The 21735-nt window shown below is 39.1% G+C and overlaps 1 protein-coding gene across 1 annotated transcript in view; it reads right to left on the minus strand.

The window, feature by feature from the left end:
- Positions 1-21735, minus strand: part of LOC134211133 (lachesin) — a 410850-nt gene that overhangs the window by 322173 nt on the left and 66942 nt on the right. The window contains exon 2 of the mRNA XM_062687766.1: positions 9063-9885. Within this exon, the coding sequence (XP_062543750.1) occupies positions 9063-9177 (115 nt within the window). The 5' untranslated portion in view covers positions 9178-9885. The remainder of the gene's footprint in view (positions 1-9062; positions 9886-21735) is intronic.

The raw sequence follows: 21735 nt of genomic DNA on the forward strand, positions 1-21735 counted from the left end.
ATGTCCTGGTTTAAATCAGGGAATATTCATCCTTCTGGTTCACAAATTGAAAAATAGACTTTTTGATTTCTGGAAAGATGAAACAAAAAGACGGATGGCAGTATCATACATAATAACATGAGCGTTTTGATTAAAATGAATATGTATCCTTATTTTTTTCTTGTAATGTCCAAAAATTAGAAGAGATTGGTGAAAAACCTGAATATATCTTGATTCCTCATTATAGCTCAAAAAGAATCCTACATTTTAACAGAGAACAATGATTTATTTCTGAATACACCTGTAGCTTTTTGCCTTTCGCGTATACTAAATATACGTATAGGCTATAGGATTTTTTTTTTGTCAATAATGGTAAATTTGAATATTTGTCATTAACAGATCGTAGTTTAACATAGCAAGATTCCGAATAGCACAAATTTGAATAACATTTATAGAAGTAATGGATTCTGAAAGCTAGCTGGCATCATCTCTCAATCCTTTTTTAATTTTAATTTCCTAGATAGATAACAATTATTTGAAAATTGTGGAGGAACCAAACAAAATAACTAATATGTGTATCTCTATCCGATCCGGGCCACAGACATAATCCAATTTTTAATCACAATTGATCTACCTCTTGAGAAGTATCTAGTAGAAAAGAATATATACCTACATTGAATATTATAATCAAACAAACCACGAACAGATAACATATAGAGGATATTGTAAGAATAGATTCGAATGTAAATGTTAAATTGTCACCAAGTTTCCTGTGTATGTTTTCATCATATTGGTATCGTCCATAATCGGGTAGAAAAATACTGTACGGTACATCATGGAGCGGCTACCTTGCCGCGGTGGAAGCTCCGAATTCAATCCGCGGTACAACAACAACCGGATCTGCAGAAATTATTTTTTTAACATCACACATACTTCTCAACAACGGTATTTCATTAAATAAGTGCGGCTCGATATCATAGAATAGTCATATCAGAGATACTCATATTTTAACCCACGAAGATTGAAAGGATTAAATATCCTTAAAATCAGCTTCAGTTATATGTACGATCAATATTTGAAATACTATAATATAATCATGAATATAATACAAAATTAGAAGATTATCCATCATGAGTGAGCCAGCCCATGGCTACAAGCCTAATAAAGAATAAAAATAAAGATTCTCCGTTAATATGATAAAAATTATGTTTAATCAGTTAAAAGCTTGCGGAAAAGTATATTCTTGACAGGGAAGAAAATAAATTTTTTTGTTACTTATTTTTAATTGAAAATGTTAAATTATTTTGTCAGCTTTTTATGTAGTTTTCCAAAGCAGTTTATGTAATCTAAAAATGTAAAAGCAGTTTTCTGACGCACATTGAACATGCTACCCAATTTTTCATCGTATCAAATTACTAGGAAGATATCTTACCAGATACAGAATATCAGAGTAAAAATACAGCATTGCTAAGAAGTTTGGGACACAGGTATTCCTCCCATATGTCCTGGCCTTTATGCCTAGGCTAAAGCGCCATTACTTAATTTTCAAAGCACAAAGTACTACGGGGAAGATTGGGCAAAATAACATAGTTTCCATTGGTTTTGAACTTGTTTTGAGAAGGGAACCTGTTCTTAGAGTATATGTCGCTACTTTATCATTATTCGCTGTAATGCCTACTACCTTAGTGGAAGTAAATGAAAGAAGATGAATTTAATTTCAGTTTATAATGACAAAATTATAGTGAGCTTCTATTACTTATATCGACGAAGTATGGAGTTACGTAAACAAGTCAGAGAGTACAATTTGTGCAATTAGGGCCGTACACAATTATGATAGTGTATAAAACCCAATCTGGTTTGTGAGTTGTCATTGTTTGCTTAATGCAAACAAAAAAATTACAAAAAACAATCACAATAACAAGCATTATCAACGACTTACAGAATTACTATTTTAAAATTTAGCCCAATAGTATTTGACTCCTATACATTCAGACTTTTTATTTGATTCATACATTCAGACAAAAAACGGCCGATCATCGAAGTAGAATTACTCTCACAATCCGTACAACTAGGGGCAGGTATTTCCGTCTATAGTCTAATTCCCGTCATATGCGCTAGAAGCAACGTCCATTTGCTGTAACTTTATTATAGCATAACATTTCCCCTGAACCTATGTTTTGATACGAATGAGTTACAGCAAAAACGTGTTTCTTTCATTGGTTTCTGAAACTATGACGGAAATTAAAACGCAGCAGAAAATACCTGCCGAATTCCTATCAATCAAATCTTAAAAATCGTGCGCAGTTTTTTATATAATAATGAAGCGCTATACAGCTCCCCACTACTAAAATCGGGTTCAACAAACACGTCGCAAAAAACATTGTAGTTCCCGAGCCGAATACAGCTGGACAAGGTAATAACGATAAGGAAAAATAGCATCATGTGCTGTAGGAATGGAGCTATGCTAAAGAAAACATTAAATGATTTCATGTAAAACTTATAAAACTTAAACTTTTCAATGAAAGTATTCACATAAAGTCATACACATTTATACATACATACTTATTTCATATAGTTCGTCAAGGTATAAAATGATATGGTTGGATCTCACCAGAGTAATTGTCCACGGAATTCTATAATACAGGCTCCGGACATTCTAGGGGTAGCGGGGGTAAAGTGAACAGGCGGGGTAAAGTGGGCAACGGCTTGTTTATCCCCTATTTATGGATTTCTCGTAATATTTTCCATGCTACACCATAAATTAAGCATGTCATGCTCTCCGAGCTTTTTCAAATAATTAAATAACTATTTGACAGCTAGATTTTAGCAAAATTCTGCGCGCGTTCGCAAAATTCTAGTTTGATGTAATTTCGGCACTGTTGCATTTAAGCCATTAAAACTCTGAGTTAGTAGTTCTAAACCAAAATATCGTTCACATCGTTCATTCTGCTTGTAATTAAGCGGAACTGGTTGACGGAAGATAGTTTTTTAATTGTTTTCCTTAGTTTAGGTGTTATTTGAAAAACATATAGCTATGGGGTAAATTGGTCATGTCGCCTGGGGGTAAAGTGAGCAATGTTCTGACAGACAAATGGAGACAAACTAGCTCAAATTTCAACCTTAATCGGTTCGGTTGACAGTATGATCATCAATTAGGGGGTGAAGAAAAAGGGGATCTGGTTATTTACGCTCCACATATACATTTTCGGACAATTTCTACATTCCTGAGCGAATATTTCCAAACAACGCACCTCGTTCATGGAAACATCCACATCTCAGATGTTTGTCATCCGATCTGTAATATCCATAAATCGTTCAACTCAGCAAAAGCTCTAGTGTCTGTAAAAGAGTATAACAAGGGCCAACATTTCATCCATTTCAATAATATAGCCGCACGAAATCTAGCATTTTTGACATGCTCTCAAATAATCCGGAATTTCTCCTGCGGCCAAAACATGATTTTTAGCCCGTTTTTCAAAATTAGGTGAATTTCCTGCCGAACCATGTCAAAACCAATGGAACCTGGTAATATTTCACTGAGCAATGGTCAATTGAAAATAAAAAACCCAGATTAATCCACCTACAGTGAGATTTTGACCCTTCCTTAGTTATAAGGATTTTTTTCCAGACTCCAGTATTTAAAACGAGATAAAACTACTCAGCTTCCCACGGCGATTTACCGTGAAAGTGACAAAAGGCGGATGTCTTGGGTTGAATGACAACTTAACGAATGATATCGTACTGTACTTCATGTTGCCTATCTATAAGGCGCTCGTCGGATTGAATAACTATTGTGACATGGTTAGCAACTATCGTGACGCTGGTTGCATATATTGTACTCGTAATTTCCAGAGACCTCGATATTAATTAATCCAGAACTAACTAAATCAGTCATTGATCTGAGCGAAACTCAATAGCGTTCAATAATAACATATATTTCACCTTATGGATGCCTAATTTGGTAAAACTAAACTTGTTCAATACCTTAAAAATGAGCGAGATTTTTATGGTAGTAAATTTCAGAATTTGCACACATGCGCACACATACATGCATACAAGTAATCTATTAGTGTCTCAAAACATGCTCACATTTGCTATCTAGCTTCTACTGAAGAAATTTTCGAAATCCCTTTCAATTTTTACGTTTTTGCTTTTCTGAGAAGATTTTTTTGTACATGCTTCTATATGTTCCTCAATAAAAATCATTTGTTTCTTTGAAACAAATCAGAAAAATAGGAATAATTCCATATCATATCATTTGTTATAATTAAATTTTCAATGTCAAAGTGAATTTGTTTCAAATACCATACATTTTATTTAATAATTAACGAGATTTCTTGATAGATTAATACGTAACACACCTGCGTAACGCATACAAAGTGAAATTATAGACACTTCCGAAGGGGTCAATAAAAATCCCGCCCTATCGTTTTGACCAAGCCCGGTACGTCTGCTTGTCTGTGATAAAACGAAGGGTTTATACCTGTCAGATAACATTTTGAATATTATTAAGAATATGTATTTGGTTTAAAATATTTTGATCGACTTATTTGCTTTATTTACAATATTGTTCACTTTACCAAATTGAACTTTACAAAATTGAACTATTTTGGACTAATTTTAAATGATCAAAATAACATATTTAAATATTTTTTCAATTTTTTTTTATGACAGGCTTTGTTAACCAATAAGATAAGCTTCGACACACCTGCATTGAACAATACAATTTCTTGATAGCCACTTGATAATCAGCAGCAGTGCTTAGGGTGTCCAATTTACCCCCACCACCCTTATGTCTCATTCGATGTAGACAATTGTAACCTATGTTCGCAACTTCCAATGATCTTCAACTTTCACTAATCTTGAAACATCAATACTTCGCCAGGATAAGAGTTTCGGTAATTTTCCAGGGGAAAAGCACTATTGTATAGTCTGTTGCGTAATGAAAAATATTCGATCTTCAAGTATTGCGTCTGCACTGGACCGCATTGAACAAATTTCATTAATAATCGTGAGAACTTGTTTCCACTTAATTCTTGTCCATTTTTTTTCAAACGGTTTTTGTGACAAGCACTTTTTTTCACTAATCATGATTAATGAATAATGGGTCATTTAATCATTATTCATTAATCATAATCATACAAAAAATACGAATCATTCATTAATCACTAATCGTTATGAATAGATTTTTGCATTCAATCATTAGTCACTAATCATATTCATGATTGTTTTGAATTAATTAATTAATTATCAATTTTAATCATTGCATACATCGCTTTTATTCATTAATCTTTAATCATAATCATACAATTTTGAAGGTAAAGAAACATAATTTGGAAGAAAGGTTACTTTACTATTGATCACTATGCAAATCATTCAATTTGATTATTCATAATCATTATTCATTAATCATATCGATCGTTATTCATTAATCATACACATATTGTGTCAACATTTAATCACGATCGGTAATCGTTAATCATACTTCAAACCTTTTATTCATTACTCATAGTCGTCAATCATTGTCAAAAATTAATTTAATCGTTAATCATAATCAATAATCATTGTCAATAATGAATAAATCATTAATCATAATCTTTAATCATAGAGTTGAATGATTTAATCATAACAAATTTAATCATTCATTGGAAGCTTTATTCATTAACGCTCTGAGGTAAAGTATGTGGGACTAATTCTTGATTCCAAGCTCTCCTGGACATCTAACATTGAGTTCAGACTCAAGAAGGCGTGTATGCCGGCGAACTTTTGGTAAAACTTGGGGTCTTGGGGTCACAAATATATAAAATGCATTTACACAACAGTTGTACGACCAATTTTGGCTTGTGGATGTATTGTGTGGTGGCAAAAGGGTGAAGTAAGGACAATTCAGTCTAAATTAGGCAATTTTCTGAGAATGTGCCTCATGACAATGACTGGTGCGTTCTCATCGGCTTCCACGGCTGCTCTCGAGGTTCTCTCAAACAAGAAGCACTTTCTTGTACTTACCGATTGTGGGTGCTCGGTTTCATGGAGGAGAATCCTGTAAACCGCAGTTCTACACACACTTCGTTGTTACAGCTCATGGTTGATTGGGACAGAACTGTCCTCGCTCCAAGTGATCTCACACTTGGTAGTAGTATTCCTTATAGGACATTTTCACACAATTCCCCTCGCAGGATTAGCGGACATGGGTATTTAGAAAGAAGTATGTCAGACAGCATTGTTTGTTACACTGACGGCTCCCTCTTCGGAAGTAGAACGGGTGCAGGTGTCTACTCGCGTGAGCTGAGATTGGAACAGTCACACTCACTGGGTAGGCACTGCACTGTCTTTCAAGCGGAAATATTTGCCATTATATGTGGAGTGCAATCCGCACTGCAGAAACACATAATGGGCAAAGTAATATACTTCTGTTCAGATGGCCAAGCAGCTAATAAAGCTCTCGCTTCGGCCAACTCAAGGTAGAATCAGTAATCGCATGTCGAACTCAAATTGAGGAACTGAATTCAGTTAATACGTTACACCTTATATGGGTACCTGGACATTCTTCCATAGCTGGAAACGAATTGGCTGATGAGTTAGCTCGCACTGGAGCATCACAAGACTTTATTGGTCCTGAGCCAGCTAGTCCAATATCTAAGTGTTGGGTGAAGCGTTTGATTAGCTCTTGGGCTTCCACTCAGCACAAACTAGGGGTTCCATTCCCGGAAACGATTTCCCGGGAAATCAATTTTCTCGGAATTCCCGATTCCCGGGATGAAAACTTTGGCTTCCCGAATTTCCCGGGAAATTATTTTTTTAAAGTATTTACCAATTTCTGGAGACGACTGTGATCTATGGTTAAATTATTTGGAAATCCTTTTCTTATTTTGCAAATTTGATGAGGGAGTATCAATTATATTTTTGACAAACAGCTTCTCACTGTCCCCATAATGAAATTTCTATTTAATAGCATATTTCGCTTTCGAAGTAGAATACTCCTCATATTATAAAAAAATAACAAGTTTCTATCTGTAGATGCAATAGTACTGTACAGTACAACCGTAATGCGTGTTGAAGGCAGGCGAAACAAAGCATAAGTTTCCATCGGTCGTTTATTTAGGCAGTTACAAATATTTAATTAACATTTTGTCCTACTGGTCTCCGAAAGGTCAAGGGGGGGGGGATAATAAAAAATAAATATTAAAATGAAAAAAAAAATATATATAAGCTCCTCGGATTTGTTAAAGAATGTATTGGAAATTCACAAAATTATTCGAATTTTATTTTGTTGCCCCCTCAAAATATCATTTTGTGGCAACAAAATTCGAAGGGGTTATTATAACATACTAGTATACAAAGTATGCATAAAGGCTATATGTTCGTTCCCAAAACCCAATCCTAATCTTACTCATTTTTTTAGCACTTAACTTCACCTGGTTTGCTCGCGACAAGTTGCATTCAACGGGGAATCCTACCACATTGTTTTCAATTGAAAGTTCGCCAAATCGAACTATGGGATCAAATATTATGACCACTGATTTGAAAACCCGTTTAGGAAAAATTACTTTTTTTTAGCACTTATGTTCAATTGATTTGGTTGCAAAAAGTTGCGTTGGGCCTGAAATTTTACATTGCGCATGTAAACAACAAGACCTCTTCACCTATCAGTGCTATTTTAGACTATTCTTATATGATAACAACCCTTTTAAACGAACGAGAAAGGCATCATCACCACTAGGTGGATTTATTAGAGCTTTCAATTTAGTGTTCTTTTTCCATTTCCACTGAATTTGAATCTTGTGCGGCAGGAAGTGTAGAATGTTTTTTGACATCCTGAAGTAGACCAAACTGGTACGATCACTCAACCCTATTTCATTCAGTGCAGTTGCTCATCCTACTCGGTTGGCATTGCACAAAACAATACGTGTGAAGGAGTTGGTTTTAAAAATAGAAAATGTGCCTGGTGTTTGAAATTTGATCTAATCAGCAACCTTCTGAACTGCGGAGGATGATGAAGGTCCTTCGTAGCTTAATAGGGAAAGCACCTGTCTAGCGTGCTGGTTTCGTGGGATCTAACTTCACCGAAGAAAGTGGTTACTCTCCAATACATTTTACGAACTAAATCTTTCACATGTTGTGCAATTGCACAAATCGAGTTTTAAACATAGTAATTAATTTCCACCTCTAGAGACGAGCCAGCCTAGTCTCTCTAATAAAGACAAAAAAGAATTCCACTCCGGGTGGCTCAACACCCGGAATATAGGTAATTAACTTTGATTGTACTGATCCTGAAGTTGATTGAGAATCGAACTTTCCATCGCCAGATTGGCTATCCTTTGCACGCAAGGCTGGAACCTGGAGACCTGGAGACTATGAATCAATATTTTTAAATTAACTCGGTGCTATGACTAAAATCCATTCGAAAATGATCCAAAATTTTCACGTTCCATCTGTGTCCGGGATTAGTGCTAAAACGGTGATATGAACTTTACATGTAATACAAGTAGGTAATCAAAATGTTGAACGACAAAAAAACACTGTTATAAACATAATTAAATAAATAAATAAATAAATAAATAGATGAGTCGTCAGTTAGCACGGTCATCCCACATCATAGCATTGTGAGGAAGGCTGTACCAGTTGGTAATGCAACCAAACTTTTGCCGAACAGCTGAGAAATTGAGACGATGCGAGATCGAGAAGCGTGCACATGAACTTGCATACACTCGGTTCGGGCTTAGGTCCCAGATGCCACATTACTCTCAATCTTTTTGCAGTCATTTACGCTGGCAAGATTGCTGGTACTCGTATGCACTGGGACCGCACAATCTTGGCAGGCAATAGTGCAAACCAACATCCTCCGAAATAACAAGCAAGGTTCATAAAGTAATGACAAAATGGCTGTACTTTGCACTTTGTTGCAACCAAGTTATATTGGGTAGGAGTACGGTACTGCCGCTACAGCATGGTTGAAACCTTGGCAGGAAATTGTGCTCAAGTTCTTGGCAGTGGACCAAAATATGAAGTAATATGTATATTTGCTTGCAATCTTTAACACCAATTTGCTTGGGATATTATTCATGAACAGCAATCATACTTACCATGTGTGACGAGGGTCCCCAGGTAAATCAGGAACAACACATTCCGGTGCGTGAATCGATACGGCAGAATGTTTAAGGTTATTAAAATTAATTTGATTGTGTGTATTATCAGCATAATTGTAACGGTTCACTTCCAGCTTCCAGGGGTCCGAGGTTTAATCGAGAAACCGGCTCTGTACCACGTAATTCCCCTCTCACCGTGCCGAAAGCGGCACTTTTTGCACACGTTATTGTTATAATTATGGCGCCCTAACAATGCACCAATTTCCGGCCCGTTGAGCACCAATCACGCAGCCCTCCTCTGCAGCAACCCAATGGGCGGAAGGTGGCGCACCGTCATTAAATAATGATTTAATATTATTGAATTTCAACTTGAATTGGCACTGGCAGTTGGTTTGCGGCGAAGGGCGAGTGGTGGCCCTCTCTATGTTGGCGGCAAAGTACCTACACTCGGTGCTCCGGTCGGTCATTGGTCGCAGATCGAAGGCATAATAAACGCGCACGCCAACACTTTGCTTCACTTCGGCTTGCCCTAGTTGGTGGTCATGTCGGAGAGTTTTCCACGGCGGGAAGGTACATTTTGACCGGCGAGTGTGCGTGAGGTGTGAGGAAAATTAATTATTTCGGAAACAATCACCGATAGCACGATATTTGCCCAACGATGCTAGGAATTTCTCCGGATTGGTAATGGTTCGACTATTTCTGTAATTATTACCGACGGGTCGGCGATGGTTTTGGTCTTGCTGGCTGGCGCGGGTGTCGGTAACTAGTGGTGATTGATGAATGTATTTTCCACTGCTGCTTCCGGTCGAAGGAGCGGAATCTGAAAACAAGAGATAGACAGCATTGTAGTGATTGCAATTTTTGGAAAACTAACAAATATTTCTATGCTCATAGTTTTATTGTGGAAAATCAGAATTCTTCTGTAGCTGATGAAAATCAAGTGAGCTGTAAATTGTCTATTTTGATTGATCTTCTTCAATGACTCTCCATTCCAACTGGAACAGCCTGCTTTTCAACTTAGTAACAAATTATGAGTGGCAAGTACAATGGATATTAGGGTGGTTCAAAAAATCGATTTTGCTCCACAGTGCTCATCTGATTTTAAGTTTAACGATCATGACTAAAGATTCGCAACATGTCTTAAAATCGATTACTAATTATTGGGACGATTAATCAACATGCAGTTATCGTTGAGTAAAAGCTGTTGAGTATTCCTTTTAGCTATGTAGGTTTTCTTTTAACATGCGCTTGATTGGGAAGCGTCATTAAGAGTATAATGAAAAAAAAAATTTCCCCATACTAATTTGCATGCAAACTTGAAACGGCTTGTGCTAAATCAGTTTTAATCCAAATGAGCTCAAATTTTCAGAGGACACTCAGAACATGGTAAAGAATCAGATTAGCACTGTAGAGCAAAATCGATTTTTTGAACCACCCTAATGGATGTACTATTTCCAGGGAACCTAGAATATTTCCCACCCGGAAACATCATGGGCCGGACCGAGAATCGAATTCATTATTTCCGGATTGGCAATCCTACGCCGTTGATCACAAGGCTGAGAGAGGCCCGGTTTGATTGATAATTCATGAAAATAATTACAACTATTTGATACTGGGTAATTATTATCTTAAGGAACATAAGTTAATTAGGTCACATGAATTAAATTTAGTCTGTACATCAAAATTTCATGCATAGGACTTGTTTCTTATAAAATTTAAGACACTTGGCTAAAAAAATCATTGCTGTATGTACAGTCAAACCTCCATGAGTCGATGTTCTATGACTCGATATCGACTCATGGAAGCAAATTATTCCATATCAAAAAATATTTTCTGGGTTACTGTGATGGTCCCTCCAAAGAGCTTTCCAAAGATTTCCTGTTCCACATCTCGATATTTCCATGAGTCGATGGTCCCTTCAATATCGACTCATGGAGGTTTGACTGTAGTTTATTTTATTTGTTTCGATAATTTCAAAAAATAATGTTGGGTGACCCTAAAAATAAAAAAAAGTTTTTTTAAAAGGGCTGCGAAATGGTGAGTTGCCATCCGGGAAGGGGCGCCGAACATAGCTCTGGTCCTCACAAGTTCCAATACTCACGCTTCCACGGGTCTTCCGATGACAATTGACCGCCAGCTAAGGGTTGCGTACTTAGCTGGTAGTGTAGCCTGGGCACTGTTGTCCTTCTGACATCAGCTAGAGTGAGAGGGTGCGTCCTGTGGGGTCTGCCTAGGATGTGGTGGAATTCGACAGTGGGCTCTGTTGAGCTTCTATAAAAAGCTGCATGTGTCCCCAAGCAGGCCCTATCAAAGCGACCGTGTGCCGCTCAGCGCACTAGCCTAGTCCTGGTGTTGGGTGGGACTTCAAACAAATTTGACCCGACTGACCGAGCGTCTGTTCACCAAGGAGGTGCGGCTCCAACAGCGTCTGTTCTGGCATCCAGCGGCTGAGTATGAAATGCTTTTCCCCGGAAGCTATACCTAAGATGGCAGCCCCATCCCGGTGGATAGGGAACCTTGGGCCAACAACCTACTGTTCCCGAAACATCAATTTGTTCGAGAATCCGATAATGAAAGAATACGGACTGATTTTACGGCGACGACTCTTAGCGCGAAACAACGGACACGAATAGGAACATGGAACGTTTTAACCCCAGCACAGCAGGGTAAATTGGCACAACTTGCCAATGAGGCACGCCGCATGAAGCTTGAGATCCTGGGACTGAGTGAAGTCCGTTGGCCAAACTTTGGAGAACACAGAACACCGTCGGGACAAGTTCTGCTATACTCTGGTTTACGAGGTGAATACGCTCCCCGGCATTGCGGAATTGGCTTCTTACTAAGCGCTCAGGCACACTCTGCGCTTATGAAGTGGGAACCTATAAGTGAAAGGATAATCGTTGCCAGATTTAGAACACGGGTCCGAAACGCTACTATAATCCAATGTTATGCGCCAACCGATGCTGCCGATCTGCAAGACAAAGAGAACTTCTACAGTCAACTCAATGCCGTCGTAGATAGAATTCCGAAGGGTGATATCAAGATCTGTATGGGTGACTTCAATGCTAAGATCGGATCCGACAACTCGAACCATGAGCGCATTATGGGACGCCATGGTCTCGGAGAAATGAGCGAAAACGGAGAGATGTTCGCAGAATTTTGTGGTAATAACGACATGGTGATCGGGGGATCGTTCTTCCCTCATCGACCGGTTCACAAGGTCACGTGGGTCTCCCGTGACGGCTTTACAGAAAATCAAATCGACCACATCTGCATCAGCCGAAAATGGAATCGGAGCCTTCTTGATGTACGGAATAAACGTAGTGCCGATATCACGTCTGATCATCATCTTGTCATCGGCGAAATACGCCTGCGCATTGCGCGGATTCGTCGGCAGGAGGAAAGAGTTGGACGACGATTCAACACACGCCGACTGGAAGATGCCACGGTGAAACGGTCCTTCGTTGAAGAACTGGAGACGCGTGCTGCAGATATTCCGGAAGGTGGCAGCGTGGAAGACCAATGGACCGCCATCAAGAATGCCTTCATCACCACCAGCGAGAACAATCTGGGCGAACTACGCACCCAGAGAAAACAATGGATAACCGATGAGACCTGGAGAAAGATAGAGGAGCGAAGAGAAGTCAAAGCTGCGATAGAGCGATCGAAAACCAGAGGAGCAAAAGTCTTAGCCCGTCAACGATACGCGGCTCTTGAGAAGGAAGTAAAACGCTCATGTCGACGGGACAAGCGAGCGTGGGCAGACTCTCTGGCCGACGAAGGAGAGAGAGCCGCCGCAACCGGGGACATTCGCCTCCTCTACGATATCACATGACGCTTAAGCGGGGCGAAGATGAATGCAACGATGCCTGTGAAAGACGCGAATGATTAGTTATTGACCGACCCAACTAACCAGCTGAAACGCTGGTTCGAGCACTTCGAACAACTTTTTCAAGTGCCAGCCAGGCCATCACCACCTCGGCATGATCTGCCTAGGATCCGACGTATAACACGCGTCAATACCGAAGCTCCATCACTGCTAGAGATTCAAACAGCCATCCAAAGCATGAAATCGAATAAAACCCCAGGGGTCGACCGCATATCAGCCGAGATGCTCAAAGCTGACCCCATGACATCCGCTCAACTACTGCATCGTTTATTTCGTAATATCTGGGACACCGCAACTTTCCCGGTCGACTGGATGCAAGGTATCTTAGTGAAGGTGCCCAAAAAGAGTGACCTGACTGTATGCGATAACTGGCGAGGCATTATGTTGCTGTGTACCGTTCTCAAAGTTCTGTGCAAAATTATCCTAGCCCGGATTCAGGAGAAGATCGGTGCGACTCTCCGGCGGCAGCAAGCAGGATTCCATGCCGGAAGATCCTGTGTGGACCATATTGTCACGCTCCGCATCATTCTGTAGCAGGTCAACGAATTCCAAGAGTCCCTTTACATGGTATTCATTGACTACGAAAAAGCTTTCGACCGTCTCAATCACGAAAATATGTGGGACGCCCTAAGACGCAAGGGAATTCCTAAGAAAATCATCGGCCTCATCAAGACACAGTACGAGGCCTTCTCGTGTAGAGTGCTGCACAATGGGGTCCTGTCCTACCCTATCCGGGTCGTAGCTGGTGTGAGGCAAGGATGTATTCTATCACCATTACTGTTCCTCATTGTAATCGACGAGATTCTGGTAGATGCGATTGACCGTGAATTAAACCGCGGGCTATTATGGCAGCCTATAACCATGGAGCACCTAAACGACTTCGCATTGGCTGATGATGTTGCACTCCTCGCGCAACGGCGCGCTGATATGCAGAGTAAGCTCAACGACCTTGCCGAGCGCTCCTCTTCGGCAGGTTTAGTCATCAACGTCAACAAAACCAAATCGTTGGATGCGAACACGTTGACTTCTTCCAGTTTCACAGCAGCCGGGCAACCAGTGGAGAATGTTGAAAGCTTCCAATATCTTGGTAGCCAAATGGCGTCAGACGGCGGTACCAAGATCGACATAGGCGCACGGATCAAGAAAGCAAGGGCTGCCTTTGCTAGTTTAAGAAATATCTTGAAAAACAGGCAAATAAGTGAACGCACCAAAATACGAATTTTCAACTCTAACGTGAAATCTGTGCTGTTATACGCTAGCGAAACATGGTGTGTATCAGTGGAGAACACTCAACGGCTGCAGGTGTTCATTAACAGATGCCTGCGGTATATAATTCGGACCTGGTGGTCTCACAACTGGATCTCAAACAACGAGTTCCATCATCGTTGTCACCAGAGGCCGATAGCAACAGAAATTCGGGATCGGAAGTGGGGCTGGGTCGGCCACACTTTACGTAGGGGCGGAAACGAAATCTGTAAACAAGCATTAGACTGGAAACCAGCGGGACATCGCAGCAGAGGCAGACCCAGAGGCTCATGGCGGCGAAGCCTCAATAAAGAAATAAAAGAGGTCGACCGAAATCTAACCTGGCTAACGCTCAGGATGGAGATCTTTCAAGTCGGCCCTTTGCACCACCGGAGGTGTACAGGATCCATAAGTAAGTAAGCATATTTATCTTTCAAAAAGTGTTAGTGCATAAAGAACGTACGTTTTGCTGACACAACCTGGTGAATACATTAATGGATTGCAGAGATATCACTTCTCAAGAAAATTATTGAGCTCTTTTTAGTGGAAAGTTTTCACTAAGTACGAGACACTGAAGATGACCTTACAGTTGAGGTCGAAATACGTATATGTAAAAGTAATACGAGGTGGTGGAATTAAATGGAATTGTACTAAACTCGTTTTATGACAGTGAGAGATATCACTGTTTTGAGGTAAACTATGTCTAAGGGGAAGATTCGAATACAGGGTGTAGAACGAACCTTTCCAAACTCGAAACTGTCACGAAGGCGAGATTCCAAACACTAAAAACTTTTTTTATCTTTCGATGGACTCCCGAGATTTTTTTTTTAAATTATCAACAGTTTCTGAATTTGAATTTTCAACAATAACAATGTGAAACAACATTTTTGGTTTGCACGATGCGGAGGAAGCCGAAAGAAAACTAAAATTGACATCTTCGTTAAATCTCCAACGTGGTGCAAACAATTAAATTGTTAAATGTTAAAATGTAAAAATTAAATAAAAAATTACAAAATCGTTGAATTCGGATTTTTTTTTATATTTCCATGGATCACTTGCTCAAATATCTTCAAGTAGAGTGCCTAAAGAGGCAACTATCATTTATCATAGCACACAAAGTGTTAAACTTTTTCATAGCACGAGCGTAGCGCGGCTCGACTGAAATTATATTTAAGATTAAATGAATGTTCAATCACATTAATAGGTACAAATTCGGTTCAGTTACAATTAAATTTTCTGATATAGAGCGAGTAGCTGTTAAACCTACACTTGCTTCGGGGTTATCATTGAAAGCCTGTTATTATAACACAAAGTGAATTACAGTTCCTTATTGAGTGGACTAATTCAATACGATCACTCACGGTTTTTGCACTATAAGGAAATTCTGTTTATCCTAAATTCACTTCTGGAGAATATAATACGTGCGAAGATCTATCTAGGAATATTGAATAGTAATCGCACTATTGGACATAATAATATTTGTAGGACTATTTAATTGCACTTCACCTTCTAACGAACTCTGAGGCTGCTGGAGTTCAATTTAGCAATAATTTGTTTCACGTGATTACAATGTTTGCGGTTGCAATCAACAATATTCTGATACTCATCCCGGGTTGTTGTATGCTTTTTACAGCCCGGATATAAAGTACCATACGGTCAATAGTGTAAACAATTGAATTACCATTTGCTTTACGGTATACAATAGATTGTATTGTTTCTCGATGGTTGTACATATTGTATCAACACCGTGGATATAATAAGTCAACATAGTTCTCTAATGTTACAATACTTGCAAATGTTTTTGGAACATTTTAGTACATAAGATTTAATCATTGATAACTTATGAAAACTTTGTTCAAATTGTATATTAAAAAATTAACAATATTTACCCCATTGCGAAAAATATGCATTATTTTTCTCTCAATTTTATTGTTGAACGGTAAAGCCGTCATAATTAAGAAATCCTATATCGTATTGTTTTACTATAAAATACAATTCAATCTAATGTAATTGGAACGGTTTTCTTCGGTTATTTCAACAATATGTAATTGTTTGACAAAAAAATGTATGAAAAAATCTCAGATTTTGTATAGTTACGATTCTTAACAACCCGTACATTCTAATGTGAATACTTCTTTTACAATTAATTTAATGGTTCATAACAATACATTCTAATTCATTTCTATTATTTCACCTACAGCATAATCTATGGTCAATTAATTGTTTTTGATAGTAATGTTACAATAAATAGTATTATAGTAATGTTACAATGAATTGTATTGTTTTTCTATAATATTTTTTATTCGGGAGGTTCATCTATACGACGACGTTTGATGTTAAATGTAGTGGTAGGTTAAGGAGGCGTCTTACATCAAAAATTGTCTATCTGTCTCGCGCGTCAACACCCCGGACCGTTGAGGTCTAACCGTTAGTTGTTCTTACCACCTTCTAATACGTCCAGTAGAGCCACTTTGATCGACGGTCGTTGAAGTATTCACGAATCTGTCTGGATATCTACCTTGCGTACCTGGCCATTATTTGCTGGATAGGTTTTAATTATTCGACCTCGGAGCCAGCCGTTACGTACAGTTTCGTCAACGATTACTACAAGATCACCTTTTTGAAGTGGACGAACATTGACATGGCATGGACGAGATTGCTGCTACACCGCACGAGAGCAAGCGAGGCACGATACAAACGGGCTCGGAACAGACAAAACTCGATTTTTCGGAGGGAAAAGTGCCAACAGGAAAATGGAGACCGTGCAGAGACGGAACAACTGTACCGCGTAATAACGCACGAAAGTTCTATAAGAATCTGACCGGTTCAGCACTACGAAGAGCACCTGAATGGCGATGTAGCAGACAACGGTTGCGGTATGGTAATGAAACTGGGAGCACGCGTGCAAAACATACGTCTTCCAGCTCTGGATCTCTAGGAAATCTAGGAGGAGATCGGCCGGCTGAAATACAACAAACACCTTGGGGTTGATCAACTACCAGGAGAGCTGTTTAAACACGGTGGTGAGGCACTGGCTAGAGCGCTGCACTGGGTAATAACTATGGTTTGGGAGGATGAGGTTCTGCCGCAGGTGTGGATATAAGGTATCGTGTGTCCCATATATAACAAGGGCGATAAGTTGGACTATAGCAACTACCGCGCAATCACATTGCTGAAATCACCTACAAGGTACTCTCCCAAATATTATGCCGTCAATTAACACCAATTGCAAGAGAGTTTGTGAGGCAGTGCCAAAGGAGATGGTGAGGTGCAAATGGCGGACGGACCGTGGAGTAGGCGAATTGTTGCAACTAGTTGCAACAGCTGTTGAAAGAACCATCCATCGTTCACACCGCGAAAATCGGACGACTGCTGGTCGTCGACTGGTCGGGCAAGTAGCCAAAAAGTTGGACAGTAATCCGGTGAGAATGGTTCTCGACAACGATCCGACGGACGGGAACAAGAAGACGAGGTGCACAGCGAGCAATATGGATGGATCAAGTGAGGGACGATTTGCGGACCGTCCGCTGACTGCGTAGTTGGCGACGTGCAGCCATGGACCGAGCTGAATGGAGAAGACTTTAATGCACTGCACAGGTAACTCCGACCTTAGTCTGAAAATTAAAAAAGCTGATCAAGTAGAGGTTGTGTGCGCTATATTGCCAGTTGGTCGTCAAGCTTAGACCCGACCGCTTTGCGTAGACAAAAGAGCACGCAACTCGAGTTCAGTTCAAACAAAACTGATTGCCTTTTTTTCCTATGCATCATCAGCACCATTGCCCCCGCAATGGACCTTTTGAGTTAATTCCAGGTACAGCAAGATCGAATAAAAGCATTTAGCCTAGGACTCTATTTGATCAAGTTCTACCAACACTTGCAACATAGAACACGAATTCTGAAACCACTAGACTGATTTCCCTGAGCATTAAAATTCCTCGTTTCAGTAACACAGCATTTCCATGCAATAGCAACTCTTGCCCACATGGGCATCACTATCGAAAAAAGCATCACTAACCTCACGCCTCACGAAAGTGATGCACACATTCGATCCAGCAGGACCAGCACGGCTCGTATGTATGTGTACCACTTTCTGTATGTGTACCACTTTCTCACCACTTTGACAATACAAACATCCAATCGCGGGAAAAAATGGGCAAATGGATTTCCGGGAAACAAATTTACAACGGTTGTGCGAGAACTCTCTAGTGAATCCCTCCACCGCACTACACTATAGTCCTGTTCAATCCAACATGGGTTCCAGGCATAGTTGCACATAGGAGTATTTCACCATTTTAGCTGGGTAGAAGTCATGTAAGCGATTCTTTTAGAACTGCTTTCTACTGAACTACTTTATGAATTTGACTAAATATGCAAAAGGATTAATACAAGCCGTTTATAGAGATTTAGGCTAGTTTATGACTATCTGATTTGATTGTTCAATTACACATTTGGCATGTTTCACTCATTAAATGTTTTGGTAGGCTCAAATACCATCAGATATTACGAGGCCGAAATAATTTTCTTTTTTTTTTTTGTGTACCATGAATTAAACATTTTCATTCTGGTGAAATTTAGTCAGCATTTTATTTTGAGAAACGGACTAAACGCGATTAACTAGCAATATGTCTTTCTAAAGATATATCTATTCTATATATAAGTCATACATTCAGTGACACCGTCACATAAAATGCGACAAAATTTTACAGTTTGAGTTAAAATATTTTCATCGGCTAAATTGTAAGAATACTCTTATGTGCATCATCCTCCGGCATCGAGCCGGAGGACGATGCTGCAGAAGAGTTACAGCGTAACGTTTCCGAGTAAGCAAAAAAAAGCAGGCCCACTTTGAGTACTGGTCCCTTTAGTCAAGAAGCAAATTGCTTTACGTAGACTGTTGCTGACATTCTTGCGAACCGAACGGACTCGACCAAACCGCAGCGCAGGAGTACCAGCAGCCAACACCATTGAGTGAATTGATGTCGGGAAACATTCAAATTTGTACTCCAACCCCGGTGAGATTTTTCCGTTCACTCAGGATCCGTTCCATTACATTAGGAGAGTGGCGACGAGCCAATTCCCAGATTGAAACCGTTATTCACACTGCTTCGATGGGTGGAATATTATTCCAGCCCATCAGCAGGGGTAAACCAGTTTCCGAAATGTGGGAATTGGGTTTGAGTGAGATGCTGATTTCACACGAGCTATTGGAACTTGGAAGCTGTCAGTTCAAACAAATAATCAGGTCCTTCTTGAGAAAAGTGTTATGGAGTAGTAGGAAAATATTGGGAAACTCGACAAACCTGAATAACAAGGGATATTACATATTTCAAGAGAAGTAGGTACAGTCAAATGGATTTAAAAATCACCAAATTTGCACAAAACATTTCAATCTGCATACTTGAACCAAATCAAATTCGTTGTTCGAACTTTGATGAGAAGCGAAAAAAACAATATTCCCGTAATGGAGTGGAAAGAACAGCACTTTCTGCACCGTGCTCTATCGTTTTGTCCAACAACCTGTGCAATACAAAAGCATCGAGAAAAAAAGCGTAGAGAAAAACAACTTTAAGATATGATCGATCAACTACTGGTTTCACAACTTTACTCCAGAGAGCTTGAAGAAACTTTCAAATTAAATTGGACGTGGAAAATGTTTCCTAGTTTTGTATCGAGATCCCATTGAGCCAACATAAACTCGATACTTACCTGAAGCTCTGGCGAGTTTGAAAGCACATGGTTGTTATTTTTCTTGGTAGTTGTATATGCTGCAAGTGCTTGAACAAATCGATAGCAATTGCCCATGATTTGTTGATTACTGATTTATAGAATCATCGATAATTTATTGTTATACTTACAAATATTAGCAACAGAACCATTTTTATTTCCATAAACAATTAAGAATTTTCCACGAAACAAAAATATATTAGAATTTTTAAATGCAAATATGAAAATTATAAACCAACCAATTTTTCAACAAAATAATTTTTTTTACACAAAAAAATCAATTAGGAGCAATAAAAAAAAATAAAATTAAAAAAAAAACTTGATTCACCGAGTAGTGATACTGCCTTTCTCGCATTTAGCCAAGCCACCAACTATGGATCGATGTACCATTTTCTTTATAACTTTTAAACGCAACGGCCGATCGTTATCGAATTCAATAGTGATCAACTAGGCTTCGCCCCCTGCCGAATGAAACTTATTGTTTTTCCGTTGATGATTACTATATAAAAAGTTGTCTCATGTTTTTCTTAGCTTTTGTGCACACACATACATAGGTACGGACAGACAGACATTTGCTCAGCTCAGCTCCTGTGCAATGCATTAAAGTCTTCTCCATTCAGCTCGGTCCATGGCTGCACGTCGGTACAACTTTGTTGTACGAGAAAGGCAAAAGCAATAAAACTGATTAGGTTTCCATGAACGACAGTCGCTCCTAAAGAAGGAATCATCTATAGAAAAAAATCAGTTTTTTCTCTTTTTCAATTTTTTAAAAAGAATTTTCATATTTTTTATTGCTCATTATTGATTTTTTCTGTGCAAAGTTCTCAATTTTTCATGGGCAAAAAATTAAGCTGTGGAAAAGTTTGAAGTTCTTTGTTGCAATTTTTTGATTTATTATTAGAAATTTTGTGTGAAGAATCCACGTGTCTTGGAGGGACTCGAACCCTCATCCTCCTACTCTCTAGATAGGCGTGATAACCCCTACACAACAAGACCACTTAAAGGTCACATTTGCGGAAAAGCCATCAGAATCCGAGAACCAACCTCCACCGCGGTTAGCTCTTTTTTGCAAATTGAATATCTTTCGGATGCTTTATTTGTCCAATCTTCACATGTGCTTGACTGTTGTATATCCACAGTCAAGCGAGTGCACATTGTTTATTAAACGAGAGAATCGCACTATATGCCCCCAACAACGGGCTGTATTAGTATAGAGTGCGAATCAATCACACTCTGCTGTGCCAAAGGCTTGCTAGGCTAAAGCATTTGATGAGTTTGATTGCCCTACGCATGCGGTCGCGTGTACTCATACGACTAATGACGGTGGAAGACCGACACTTGATTACAATTAATTGCATATTATTCGGCAACTCGGCCGTACCGTGGTCTTGTTGTGTAGGGGTTATCACGCCTATCTAGAGAGTAGGAGGTTAAGGGTTCGAGTCCCTCCAAGACACGTGGATTCTTTTTCGCAAATTTCATATCAATTTGTTCATTTCGAAACATGTGCTGCACATATGCACAGCCAAGATATTTAACAAAAATTAATGTAAAATTTTAATTTTTTCAATTGGACATTTTGATATCTTTATGGAGAATTCATCTTTTATAATTGCAATTTTTGCTTTTGAAAGTACTTTCAAAGTTTTTGTTTCATGGAAAGCTCTTAATTGTGAGACTTCATTTCTTGGAAAATGTGGGATTTTTTCAGAAGTTTAAGGAATTGCTCCTAGAACGTCTTTGACAATCGCTACTAGAATTTCTTTGGAATTTTGGTCTATAATTATTTAAGTGATTAATTTGAAATTTGTT

The sequence above is a fragment of the Armigeres subalbatus genome, chromosome 2, assembly GCF_024139115.2.
Source record: "Armigeres subalbatus isolate Guangzhou_Male chromosome 2, GZ_Asu_2, whole genome shotgun sequence".
NCBI lineage: Eukaryota > Metazoa > Arthropoda > Insecta > Diptera > Culicidae > Armigeres > Armigeres subalbatus.